Here is a 14,461-nt window from a genome sequence, read left to right as displayed (position 1 = left end):
AACTATGTACTTACCCTGAACCCACCCCTAAACCTAACCCTACCCCATGTAGTTACCTTGTGTTACCAGAACTTTCTTATATAAATACACTGTAAGTACACTATAAGTACATGTTAGTACACGTACTGTAAAATAAAGTGCAACCGAAATTCCAGGTACAGAAACAATAATTAAAACGTTTAAAACCTCTGCAAAACCATTAAAACCAATAAAATATAGATTAATTAAAGTTATTAAAGTTAATAAATACAAACCTGATTCCAAAAAATTTGGGACACTGTAGAAATTTCGAGTAAAAAAGGAATGGAATCATTTACAAATCTCATAAACTCACAATAGAATATAGATAACATATCCAATGTTGAAAGTGAGACATTTTGAAATGTCATGCCAAATATTGGCTCATTTTGGATTTAATGAGAGCTACATATTACAAAAAAGTTGGGACAAGTAAAATCAAGAGTCAGAAAAAGTTAAATGTACATATAATGAACAGCTGGAGGACCAATTTACAACTTGCTAGGTCAACTGGCCACATGATTGTATATAAAAAGAGCCTCTCAGTGTGGCAGAGTCTCTAAGGAGTCAAGATGGGCAGAGGATCACCAATTCCCCCAATGCTGCGGCGAAAAATAGTGGAGCAATATCAGAAAGGAGTTTCTCAGAGAAAAATTGCAAGGAGTTTTCATCATCAACAGTGCATAATAACATCCAAAGATCCAGAGAATCTGGAACAATCTCTGTGCATAAGAGTCCAGGCCGGAAAACCATACTGGAATGCCTGTGATCTTCGGGCCCTTAGACAGCACTGCATCACATACGGGAATGTTACTGTAATGGAAATCACAACATGGGCTCAGGAATACTTCCAGAAAACATTGTCAGTGAACACAATCCACCGTGCCATTCACTGTTGCTGGCTAAAACTCTATAGGTCAAAAAAGAAGCCATATCTAAACATGATCCAGAAGCGCAGGAGTTTTCTCTGGGCCAAGGCTCATTTAAAATGGACTGTGGCAAAGTGGAAAACTGTTGTGGTCAGACGAATCAAAATTTGAAGTTCTTTTTGGAAAATTGGGATGCCATCTGGACTAAAGAGGACAAGGACAAATAACAAAAGTTGTTATCAGCGCTCAGTTCAGAAGCCTGCATCTCTGATATGGGGTTGCATGAGTGTGTGTGGCATGGGCAGCTTCTGCATCAATTACAACATCAAGGCTGCGTAGAAGAAGGATCCGGGAACTGAAATGGCCAGCCTGCAGTCCAGAACTTTCACCCATAGAAAACATTTGGCCCATCATAAAGAGGAAGATGTGATAAAGACATAAGACAGTTGAGCAACTAGAAGCCTGTATTAGACAAGAATGGGACAACATTTCTATTCCTAAACCTGAGCAACTTGTCTCCTCAGTCCCCAGACGTTTGCAGACTCTTATAAAAAAGAATTGGGGATGCCACACAGTGGTAAACATGGCCTTGTCCTAACTTTTTTTAGATGTATTGATGCCATGAAATTTTATTTATTGTTACCTTACTTGCTCGACGTCTTTATCTTATCTTTGTATCAAGTGAACACTAACAGATAAGAGAGAAAACTAAATAATATTTTTAGATCTGCGTGCTTATTACCTTACATGCTCAGCAACTCCCAGTCGATTCACTCAGTGATTCATTTTTCCAAACCCCTCCTTTGCGTGACGCTAATCTGCAGTGATTGGTCCAGTCTCATTTTACAAAGGAAAAATTACATCAAAAAGATTTGCATACGCAGGGTAATATTTGTGGAAGTGTACATAAGACTTTGTGTAAATTAAATGTACATGTGCATGAGAAGCTTTGTAAAGGTGTAAATTGCGTTTCAAGCACAAGAAAAAATTATTTGCATCGTTTACTGTTACTTGTAAGTGTAGCCTAATTCATGTATTGTGAACCTGCCGCTTCATGCTAAAGCAAAATAAATCTGATCTGCATGCTTCTGACTTCGCCAAAAGACAGTCAAAAGCATTGCAAGCATGCGAACAATGATTTGCAAGCGAAAACAACAGTTTAAAAAAACTGCAAAACGGATTGACTGCATAGAACCAATCTGTATGTGTAAAAAAAAAAAAAAAAAACTGTTGCAAATGTCTAAATTACTTGTTGTGCACATGGGGCAAACAATTCCTGAAAGGGGGGGTGAAATGCTCGTTTTCACTCAATATCCTGTTAATCTTGAGTATATATAGAGTAGTACTGCATCCTTCATAAATCCAAAAAGTCTTTAGTTTTATTATATTCATAAGAGAAAGATAGTCTGTACCGATTTTTCCCGGAAAAACACGACCGGCTGGAGGCGTGACGTGTGGGCGGAGCTAAAGAATCACGAGCGCGAGTAGGCTTTTACGTTGAGAGCGTTTGGAAGCTGTGACATTACCGTGAGGACAAAACCAACCAAAATAACCATGGCTAACAGTCAGATTCAGATCCAGAGGCTGAAACTGAACGAAAGCAGCAGCAGCAACGACTCGCTCCGAGCGGGGCTCGAACCCGGGTCTCTGGCATGGGAGGGGACGCACTAACAAGGAGGCAGAGATATTGGAAGCAGTTTTACTCACCGCCTGCGGTTCCAACACACAATTGTGACCCTTTTTCGTTGGGATTGCATCATCCTTAAGAAATAAACGATACGCAAATCTGTCGTCAAACTGGGCCTTGTCAAGCATCTTCGAAATGCAGGGAACAAACAAAAACACTTGCACAACTCTGTTGATGCTCTGTAAAAATAAACTCCATCCACTGGTCCCTTAATGCTGTTTTTTTTTTTGGTAATCTGTGCAGGGTTGTCTTGCCCTGGCAACCAAAAACACACTTCTTTTGTGACTTTTCGCGACGCTCTCGCTCTGATCAGTGAATCGCTCTGATCAGTGAAATGTCTGTGCTGCTCAGCCTCGCTATACGGGAGCGCCCGCTCTTCCGGCAGAAGTGCCTTAGGACCCATATAAGGAAATTCCGTCCATCTAACGTCACACAGAGCCATACTCGAAAAAAACTTTCCGAAACTTGTGACAAACCGGAAGGAGTATTTTGGGAACAAAAATACTCCTTCAAACATACAACTTAATTTTTGAAACTTTGTCCATGTTTAGCATGGGAATCCAACTCTTTAACAGTGTAAAAAACTCAGTATGCATGAAATAGCATTTCACCCCCCCTTGAAATAAAACAATATGTACAGCTCCGTCTTTCTTTTCTCTGCGCTTACAATTTTGTCAGATTCTCTCACTGAGTTTTTCAAGTGTGAGGGGGGTGGGTCCAACTTTTCCCTGTAGCCAATCACATGAGCCTCTCGCTGACTCTTCATTTACTGTTATCTGACTGGTTCAATAAACACATCATACATATGCCAAGACATTAATCTTCATTCAGTTCAGAAAAGTTATTGCTGCAGGAATGGGACTTGCCCAAAAGCGGCATCTAGTGGCAAATAATGAATTTGCATTTTCATTCAGAAAAGACCAACAAGTGGGTGGGCAATATGTTAATATTTCATGTTTGCATGATGGTCACCTACCGCCAGTAATGTTCACCTAAAGAATACTACAGTATTTATTACAGTTTATCAGTTATCTATAGTTAATACTACAGTGTGCTGTAGCATTCATTAAAGTGAAAGTGACACTCAGCCAAGTATGGTGAGCCATACTAAGAATTTGTGCTCTGCATTTAACCCATCCGAAGTGCACACACACAGCAGTGAACACACACAAACCGTGAACACACACCTGGAGCAGTCATTTATGCTGCAGCGCCCAAGGAGCATTCGGGGGTTAGCCTTGCTCAAGGGAAACTCAGCCGTGGTATTGCTGGCCCGAGACTCGAATCCACAACCCTAGGGTTAGGGTTCAAACTCTCTAACCACTAGGCCACAACTTCCCCCTAAAGTGTTGTAAATAGCCTACTATAATACACAGATTTTGTGCAGATTAAGAGAGAGCTGGGTAGTCTTAAAGGGCCGCATTTCAGTCATTATTTCAAATTCATCCCATTGTCTGACAACAGAAACAGTAAAATATATAAATGACAAAAGTTTACTTACTTTCCATTGAAAGAAGTTGGCTACACACACACACACACACACACACACACACACACACACACACACATATGATTATAATGATTATCAACTGGCTAAATTTAGATGAAACTTTGCAGCCCAAACGAGGAGAAAAGTACTAAAAAAGAGAGAAAAGCAGATTCACAAGAAGAAAAAAGAAAAGCATCCACAAAGAGAAGTGAGGACAACATTACACACACAGAGAAACAATCTAATGGAGAAGCAGTGAATGAGAAAACAACTGTGGTAGACAGAGTGATCTAGGACCTTTATACAGCCTTGTTTTCATCTGCATACAATTCAGCATGGTGACTAACTAAGGTCTATTATCCTGTACATGCTGTTCTTGGTGTTTGCATATTTTTAAGACATTCCTTGTATAGTAACAGTTGACTGCAAAACTGAGAATATATTTTACATTTGCAACAAACAGGTTTTCATGCTATAAATCCCCTCTAAAACAAAGTATTTTTCTAAACTTTTTATTCATTTTAATCAGTCTTACAACCTAACTGCACACAGAAATGTAGAACGATGACATTTATATTTTTACAGTAATTTACTGAAGTCACACAATTTGAAAATTACAACTTTAATTATAACATTGTTCACATAAGATTCCATTTTTAAATTGAACTCAGGTCTTTTATGGAGCATAATTTAAAGGTTTTAATAATTTTAAAGAGTTTAAAATTGCTCTTCTTCGTCACCGTGGGTAGGCAGCAGGTAGCAATGTGGCTTTTTTTTTTTTTTTTTTTTTTTTGAATGATGGCTAATTTTTATTTACTTTAATTTTGCTCTCTGATGTATTTTAAAGAGTTACACCAGCTCTCAGTAGCATTACTATTGTGCAGTAGAGACCATCTGTGTAGGCATGTAAGGGTCTAAATCTCCGGATGGAGAGGAGAGCAGGTGAGAAGGATGGGTTTCACTTGTGTGTGTCTGAGGATAGAGCTCCAAACTGCCAGAAGACACTAGAAATGTAATTAAACAGATTTTTTTATAACAGAAACATCAGAATATGGCTAGATTAAGCACAAGGTCTGCAAGGGTCTGTACCTGGCTCAGGTGAAGTGGACTGCAGATGTAAAGACTCCTCTTCAATGGGAGTGTCTGAGTGACCCTCAGGATCTGAGGTGAGAATCTGATGGAGAGGAAAAGAATTGCTGTAAATTCACAAGACGATTGATAATATAGCCCTCAATCCGAAAATGATGTTCATGTAATCATGTCAGTCTAATAAGTTTGTGTTTAGTTCATACCTGTCGAACAGCTGTGAGGTTAGTCAGTGTCCCGATGCTGTTGCTGTCTGCGATGACCATGGCCTGGGACAGGAGACTGGAGGAGTAAGAGCTCAGATCTGCCTTGCTGTACACTGAAACACATGCAGTATTAAAGTAGAAGTCCACACTACATCTCTGAAATGAGACAAACTAGGTCTTTATATGGTGCTTGTCCATTTAAAACTCACCGCCACCATGCTAGTGTAAAGTGTTCAGTCTAGCCAGCTAACTGGTGCTCTGCGATGCACGTCCATGACTTCACATAATACGTAATTACATTTAAAATGTCACACTTGACGTAGACGGAAGTAACAACTCAGTGTTTGCAAAAGTGGAGAAGGAGGACCGTTCAAAAGTTGTTGTTTGTTCAATGACACATTTTCAAATGTCTTTGTGTAAGTTTTTTTAAATGATCACTTCATGCGGGAATTGTAGATGCTTAAATATTTTAGAACTAAACTTTTGGCTTTGTCATGCCTGACCTTTTTAATGTAATTACATATTACGTGAAGTGATGGATGGGCATCACAGAGCAGTGCTAGGTGCACATTTTTGTTTATAAGCATATACTTTTTTAGAAATTGAACGATCGTTTCACTATAAGACCCTTATTCCTCGTGCTGCCCTGTAGAGGCCTTTGAAGCTGAATTGAAAGTATAATTTTTGACCTTCAACTGTTTGGTAGCTATTGAAGTCCACTATAAGGAGAGTAATCCTGGAATGTTTTCATCAAAAACCTTCATTTCTTTTCGACTGAAGAAAAAAAGACGTAAACAACTTGGATGACATGGGGGTGAGTAAATTATCAGAAATTTGAATTTGAAAGTTTACTAATAGTTGTATTATATTTCTATAGGTTTGGAGTCAATCGTTTTATTTGTGATAATAACAAATTGTGCAGCCATCATTTTTGGCCATGCTGTCATACAAAGAAATTATGAACACATGCAAAAACAAGAGCTTGCCAACTACCAACGAAACATTAATGACTAAATATGTTGCAGTTAATGTGACAGTGTTGCCAGTTCAGTGATTTCCCCCCCCCCCCCTAGATTTAGTGACTTCCTCACCCCTTTTGAGACTTTTTCAAAAGCCTAGCAACAAAATCAGTTTCTTGGAAAAACCTAGATTTCAAGACTCCCCCTCTGATCTATTGATATATTTATAAAGATCAGTGAACTTGCCATTATGCTATTATCTAGCAACATTTAGCGGTTGTTTTAGCTACTTTTAGTTGAAAGCAGTTGGCAACATGGGTCAGTGTTTTTTTTTTCTCTCGTATTTTGATGATTTAAGCAAAATGTGGGGTCATTAAAAACATCATCACTTTTGGCCAATGTTGTGTTTGGTTGGGTTCGTGCCACAATATTTAAAGGGGTCATTTGATGTTGCTATAAAGAACATTTTTTTTTTGTTTTTGGTGTAATGAAATGTGTGTATGCGGTTTAAGGGTAAAAAAACCCACATTATTTTCTATATACTTTACATTTTTGTTTCTCCTCTATGCCCCACCATTCTGAAACACGTAGATTTTTACAAAACTCATTGGAATGAAAAGCGAGGTTTGCTCTGATTGGCCAGCTATCCAGTGCATTGTGTTTGACTGAATGCCATTCATTTATGAATCACTCTTATTCATAAGTCTAGGGAAAATAGTACATTTGTTTCATGACAAACTTTAAAATTGTACTCTTAGTGGCTTTACACATACTTCCCCTGGTCTTTAAAATGTTCTCAAATTCTTAGGACAAAAACACTACTTATATATTGTTTCATGGAATTTTTTTTTCATCTAATTTTAGTTAGACATTTGTCTGACTTATAGTGATGCTTGTCTTGATGCACCACTAATTAATTACTCAGAGCTCTGATTAAGAACATACTGTGGCATGGTAACTGTGCCATTGTTGCCATGAAGGAGCTTGGGCAAATGTGGCTCTGAAGCTGCTGAGTTATTGGCTGCTGAGGTGAGGCGTGAAACTGCTGCTGAAACGAGATTGGCTGAAGGGTAGTGAAGCCTCCCCCTACGTTATTGATGACAGGGACTGTCTGTGGTTGAGAGGACGTCAAGCCTGCAGTAAAAGACATGTGTTAGTATTAATTAGCAGTGTGTGGGTGTTAACTCTTAATGCAGATCACTGTATGAATTGTACCTATGAAAAGTGAGGAGTCCCCTAGACTCATTACACTTGGTAGGGAGGCCATGATCAGTCCTGAAGGAGCAGCAGAGGGTCCTGACACGCCATGCAGGGAAGTGAGAGTACTGACTGGAGGTAAGGAGCCACCACAAGATGCCTAAGAGAGAAAATGGAAACTTTGCCTTTCAGGTTCTAAAACCTGAGTTGCATTTGCCTTAAATGTATTACACGTAAATTTAAATCTGTCATCAGTTAATCAGTTAATGTCATCATTTAAAAGTCTCAGGGTTTTTGTCCATTAAAATTTAATTTTAATCCACCTCTTACTTTCACTGTATGGACAAAAACAGGTCTGTGAAATATCTTCTTTTGAGAGAGTCATACAGGTTAACGTTACGGCTGAACCACTGATGGCAGATGGACTATTCTGATGTCGACATTCTTACTTTTCTTGACCTTTACAGTCTATGGGACATTCACAAGCCCGAAAATATCTTCATATCTTCAAGAAGAACAAACATAGTTTGGGTTTGGAGCAACATGGGCGTGAGTGATTAATGGCAAAATTTGAATTTTGGTGTGGAGTATCACATTAATGTTAACGTTCATAATTATTCAACCAAAGTGTTTATTTATACTGAGTGCAAATAAACCGCCTCGTTGGAAGAGGCTATTTGTGCTAACTAGATGATAATTATTTGTAACTCGAGTTCGAATCAGTCTTTTGCCGAACTCATTTTTCTCCCTTTTCACATTTATATTTCATCGGAAAGGCATTTATGGCCAATAAGAATAAAGGAAATAATCGAAAAGTTGAAAATAAATAGCCAGGTAGGGTTAAGATAGGTGTAGGTAGGGCTTTATTGTCTCAATAAGACAGAATCCATTTAATAATTCTAATTTTACAGAGGTTTTTTTACGGAGGTTTTTACACTCAATACGTTATTATTGCATGCTGTTTTATAATGTACTACAATACTGAGGTGCAGATATTTGCCACTATTTGCAATAAGTAGTATAAATAGCAGAACATACTGCTATTTTTAAATAGAATCTATCGCTAATATAAGTTTAAATTGATAAATTAATTTCTGACCTTCTTAACATTATTGTAAGATACTGTAAAAGCAATCAGTCAGTGATCACTTACAATCTCAGTGTTTTATGGTGATATGTGTAAAGTAGTGTAATCTTACTGGTTTGTGATGGTGTGTATCCAGCAGTGTATGACTGGGTTCTAGCTGAAGAGGACTAGCTAGACGAGCGCCCCCACCTCGGTCTTCACCACTGGAGCTTCTCACTGTACCCAGACCCTCACAAACCACTGAATGGTTGTACTTCAGAACAGGCTGGCTGTACTTCAGAACTTCAGGATATCCCCAAAAGAGAAAGGTGGGTAAAACAGGTCAGATTGAGAGAGAAATCTAGGAAGAAGAACCCACCTGTTGCCAATAAAAAAATAACGTTGTACCTGGTGAAGGACTCGATGGTAGCGTCTGGCCTGTTGAGGGAGCTGATTGGCTGCTATAGGGCACGTCCAGTGCCAGTTTGTTGCGAAATGCCTCCTCTTTACGCCGATTTGCAAACCAATTATAAACACGAACCTCTGTGACCAAATTAGAGCCTAGACCAGCCAGCTGAGATGGAGAAACACCCCTCTGAAGACACTCTGCTCTAAAACACATATACATTCAACAGTTATTATGTCATACCTTTAAAAACATTTTGAGTTGGTTCTCAGTTCACTCTTTACCTGTTGCACTCCTCCACCAGTCCCTCCCTCTCCTCCTTACTGGGGTTTTTCTGTCGCTCGTAGGCCTGGAACAGGATTTGTTGGGATGCTGGGCCCCATTTGAATCGATTCCTCCGTCCCTTTCTTACATCATCCCCAGATTCCTCTCCTGACATAACACCTCGACTTGCATTGGTGAATTCTGCATTGATCAGGGTTAGAGAATCAGTAGTGTAATTCTTAAAGACGAATTAAAGTAGAGAAATACGAAATGGTCATACTCACGCTGGTTAATCTCTGCCTTTTTCTTGACGTACCAGCTGTACAGAGCAGCCCTCTTTTGATTCTTCATGGGTGTGCCCTTGTTGAGGTGCTGGGAGAGATGGGATTGGTTGAGGCATGTGGACTCCACCACCTCTCTCTGTGGTAGGTTGTGCTGCTGCATATAGCTTTTTATCATTTTAGCCATGTGCCAAGGATCCTCTCTAACAGACCAAAACATCAATACATTATAATAGGCTTTTCTGAATATTTCTAAACAAGTTCTTATGAAATCACACAAAGAACATGATACTTACTACTGAATAATTATCAGAAAATCGTGCCATTTGTGTTTGAGAAATTCAGAGTTTATTTAAATTAATTAAATTTCAAGAGTCATACTTTATCATGATTTTCCAGGTGATTTTAAGCCCCAAATATGTAGGTATGGCCTTAAATAAATATGCTATGTATATTTCAACTAAGCCACAGTAAGTAAATTCATATTATATACATTATTCAAATGTTTAGGATAGGATTTTTAAAAAAAGAAATTATACATTTTATTCAGCAAGGGATCAGATGCAGTAAATTGATCAAACAAGATAGTACAGATCTATATTATAATGTTACAAAAATGACTACTTTAAATGTTATTAATTATTCATCAAAAAATCTTGAAAAACAAGGTTCAACCAAAATATTAACCATCTTAAACATTGGTAATAATAAGACATGTTTATTGAGCAGCATTTCAACATATTAGAATGATTTCTGAAGGATCATATGACACTGAAGACCGTGGTGAAAATCCAGCTTTGCAAACGTACTTTTAATGTACTTTGAGATAGAAAACAGTTATTTTAAATAGTAATTAATAAATGGTCAATAAAGAATTAAGACAAATTAAGAAATGTATCTAATTTTGAGCCCTTGTTAAATTAATAAATTCTTGTAATTGTGATGGTTAGGGTGCAAAGTGGCTGATATTGGAATTTTATATATATATATATATATATATATATATATATATATATATATATATATATATATATTATGGCACGTTTAAAAATATATATTCTAAGTAAGAGATAAAACATTTTATGCTTTAAATAAAAGTGTCATGTGAAAGTACACTCTTCTTTTAATTATATCAGTAGACAAACACATAGTACATGAATGGCTGTAAAATTCCTGAAAATACCTAATTTTTCCTACTTAAAATAATTTTAAGGCTATTTAAATTTAAGGCTATTTAAAAAAAATGTTTTGGGAGAAGGGTGAGGGGGAAGAGAAAGGATAGATAATACAGAGGTAGAGAGGGTGCAATGTTTACACTGTAAGATAAGGCAAGAGACAACGGGCCAAAGTCCAGTAAAAGAGATTGCAAATAACCCTCTTGAATTCAACACCAGCACACAAAGACTTACACACAAACATATCTAACAGTGATGCATTTCACCTATACAAATCACTCACTAATTCCTTCTGAGGTTTAAATAAAGTGCATTACAATTCCATTTTATCTCTATTCAAAGAGCTACACATTTAGAAAACAAAACAAAAAAACCCTCACAACAGCACTATCTTTACAATATCACCACAGTCATGTGTACACACACACGCACACACACAGAGCGGTGGACACTGTGTCACTCTGTTAATTTTAACCAGTCGATGTAGCTCATTTATTAAAAAGTTTGAAATGGCCAGAGAATAATGAATAGGGTGGGTAATTAGTAACTAAAAAAGGTGGAACCTCCTTTATATTCACCCCATCAGTTGAGAAGCAGAGCATTAGAGGAGAAAGGAAGCCAAAGAAAAGGAATAGAAGAAAGAAGACCTGACATGAGCCAGAACAAAAATAAGCTTTAATCAAGAATTTGTGGAGTAAAGTAGCAAGTTGAGAAGATGCCAGTTGTGGATTTTAGATGAATTTTCTTTAGAAGAACAACATTTGAGGCACTAAAGTCATATTAGACATTTCTGATTGCATGTTATGTATGAAGCTTGGACTGATTGAACAGAAGACACCGTACTTACTGCAACAGCTGGTCCACTTCAGCTCTCTGCCTCGCGGCCTCCTCCGGCGGTAGCCTCTCCAGCTCATGGAAGATAGGAGGTGGATTGTCCATGTCTCCCTCCTCCGAGCTCTCGCCGTCAGCCCGATCCATCCTCTCAGCGCCGGCCGAGGCCCGTTCTCGCTCCAGATCTCCCATGGCCTGGATCAGCAGCTCTTTTGACAGCCCTGATCCCAGGAGAGACCACACAAGCTGCTCCTGTAGGGCCGACAGCCGGCTGCTTCGTTCTCCTCCTGCTCTTCTCCCCTCTCCTCCCTCCATCTCTTGCGTTCGGAGGTTTTTAAGCAGCCGTGGTTTGTATATAAGTTGCTCACAGAAGCTATGTCCGTGTCACTGAAGCAATTACCAACCCACTCTTTGTGTGCAAACAGATGTAGACACACGGCAAAACAATATCGCACACGTTCAATATTCACCTCTGTTTCAGGCTTTGAGTTCAGTAGTCTGTCTTTGACATGAACAGCTTGTTTTCATTTTCTTTATCGTTTTTTCTCTTTGTTTTCCAGCGTTCTTCTGTTCCTGCTCCTGTATTAAGTCTAGACACCTGTTGTCCTTTTGCTTCGAAATGTGATTTTTTTTGCTACTTGCTTTTCCCTTCATTCCCTCCTCCCTTAATCTGTTGCTCTCTCTCTCTTTCTCTCCCTCTCTTGGTGAACTTTAGCCTCGGCCTGTGTTGAGGGCAAAGTGTAGAGTTTAACTATTCAGTGAAAACAGATACCGCAAACATATTCACCACTAACAATGTCATCTTGTTTGACTTTTTTTAGAAAACGTTTGTGTTCCATAGTCAGCCCCACACATATAATTTCGAACTACGAAAATAAAATAAACCATTGAGTGAAATAAACCATTTCAGTATTTATTGTAAATAAAATATATGCCAGTGGATCTCAACCAGGGGCCCAGGACTCTTTAGGAGGACTAAACGTGACTTGAAATTTCTTCAATTTAAATGTATTAATTTATTATTATTATTATTATTATAATTATTATTAATTTGTGAAAATCACATTTTGTAAAGTGATTTTAAAGATTGCTAGACCTGCAAATGTCATGTAAATTAAATAAACAAAATGCAGTGTGTAGCTGATCCTGTGGAGCACACATGTAATTGCGTATGGTGTATTAGATATCCCAAGCCAAGGCATTTTTTTTAAATGTTTGAGTTGTTTTCTTTCATTATCTATTCAATGATATTTTACATCTGTGTCTGTTCATGTGACATCAGAGGTTAAGGTGTTAATAAAGACCTCCCACTTCCTGCTTCTCTAAATATCTCAAGCTAACCCGCACCTGTATGCACATCTACTGGACTGTGTCCCTGTTTTTCACTCCATTTGCAAATAATTGTATTCATATGAAACTGCTATCATGCATTTCTCGAAATTAAAGTTTAAAATGCAATCACAAAGTGGGACATATCAGAAATGAGACAAGACTATTCATTAAACTCTGTACTGTGTAGTTCTTTTTTTTAAAACTGGAGTGTTCCATAAAATATTATCATACGATTACTTTACAACTCATGTTATTGTAACTGTTTCTGAGTCTATGCCAGTGAAAATATGACTATGGCAGACTCCAGATAAAGGTCTTTTAGAATTGCCTGTAAAAGTGCAGTAAACCTGCACTGTACAACTGGAAATATATATCTAAAAAGAGAAAATATTTTTATATTTGAAATGTAATTTACTCCTGTGATGCAAAGCTGATTTTTTTTTGCATTACTCCAGTCTTCAGTGTCATGTGAACATTCAGAAATCATTCAAATATGCTGATTTTCAGCTCAAGAAACATTTCCTATTATTATGAATGTTGAAAACAGCTGTGCTGCTAAATATTTTTGTGGAAACCCTGATATTTTTTTTTTATTTGAGGAACAGAAAGTTCCAAAGAACAACATTTATTTTAAATAGAAATCTTTAGTAATATTATAAATCTATTCACTGTTAATTTGATGAATTAATGCATGTTTCTGAATAAAACTAGCAAAATCTTACTGGCTTCATGACCGCAGCCAGGCTTTGAAAATTAGTGAGTTCCAGGGGGTTTCTAAAATAACCCCCTTATTATATAATTGTGCTATAATAAACCCTATAAATACAACTAATTATATACTCTAACACTTGAAAAAAGACAGAAATGCAGATGTTTTTGGAGGGATGCTCCTTTTTAAATCATACCCTATTTATTGCATCAAAGTTTGTTAATACTTTACTATATTTATGGTGAATAATTATATCAGTTGTTTATTATTCATGAAACCATACCATACATATTGCTGTAATAGTTTTTATTTATAACCATTATATAGCTGATAACTTTGTCTAGTGGTCTTATGAATGTTTATAGCACGATTTGTGAAAGTTTATACTATACTGAATGATGTAGCATAGACTTCTTAATGACCAGTGTTTGCATATTTCATTTCATTCTGTACCCTAAGTTACTTGTTCCACAGATCTCTGCACTGGTGTTAGACAGTGTTTTGACAACATTGATAACGTTTGTGACAAGTAATATAATTTTTTTTCCCTTTCCGAATGTCAGCTTGCTTGTCAGCAATACCCTGTCCCTGGACTTTTTTTAGACCACTGATCGTCACCTCTAGTGGTGCAGAAAATAAATCGTGTATAATAAACATTTTGACGTGATCAAACCAGGTTCAAATCCGCCTCCTTTGACATCAGAAAATAATTTTAAAAGTAGGGTGGGCTTTATTGTCCCAATAAGGTGGCATCCATTTAATAATTTGCCTTAGAATTTAAATTTACGCTCATTAATTATTGCATACTGTTTTATAATGTACTAAAATACTGAGGTGCAGATAATAGCCACTATTTGCAATAGGTATTATAAATAGCAGAAAATCC

General features: G+C 37.4%; 1 protein-coding gene across 1 annotated transcript; it reads right to left on the bottom strand.

The window, feature by feature from the left end:
- Positions 1–4,929: 4,929 nt before the first annotated feature.
- LOC127964128 (hepatocyte nuclear factor 1-alpha) lies at positions 4,930–12,224 on the bottom strand. Its single transcript, XM_052564288.1, has 10 exons — positions 11,551–12,224; positions 9,532–9,731; positions 9,268–9,448; positions 8,986–9,188; positions 8,711–8,880; positions 7,530–7,671; positions 7,260–7,448; positions 5,356–5,468; positions 5,153–5,237; positions 4,930–5,067 (listed from the first exon to the last, which is right to left on the bottom strand). The coding sequence occupies exons 1-10, from the start codon at positions 11,847–11,849 to the stop codon at positions 4,937–4,939; spliced, it is 1,713 nt and encodes a 570-aa protein (XP_052420248.1). The 5' UTR covers positions 11,850–12,224; the 3' UTR covers positions 4,930–4,936.
- Positions 12,225–14,461: the final 2,237 nt, after the last annotated feature.

Source organism: Carassius gibelio, chromosome B8, assembly GCF_023724105.1.
Source record: "Carassius gibelio isolate Cgi1373 ecotype wild population from Czech Republic chromosome B8, carGib1.2-hapl.c, whole genome shotgun sequence".
Classification (NCBI taxonomy): domain Eukaryota; kingdom Metazoa; phylum Chordata; class Actinopteri; order Cypriniformes; family Cyprinidae; genus Carassius; species Carassius gibelio.
Note: the sequence above shows the minus strand (reverse complement) of the source record. Positions and strands in the feature narration are given on the sequence as shown.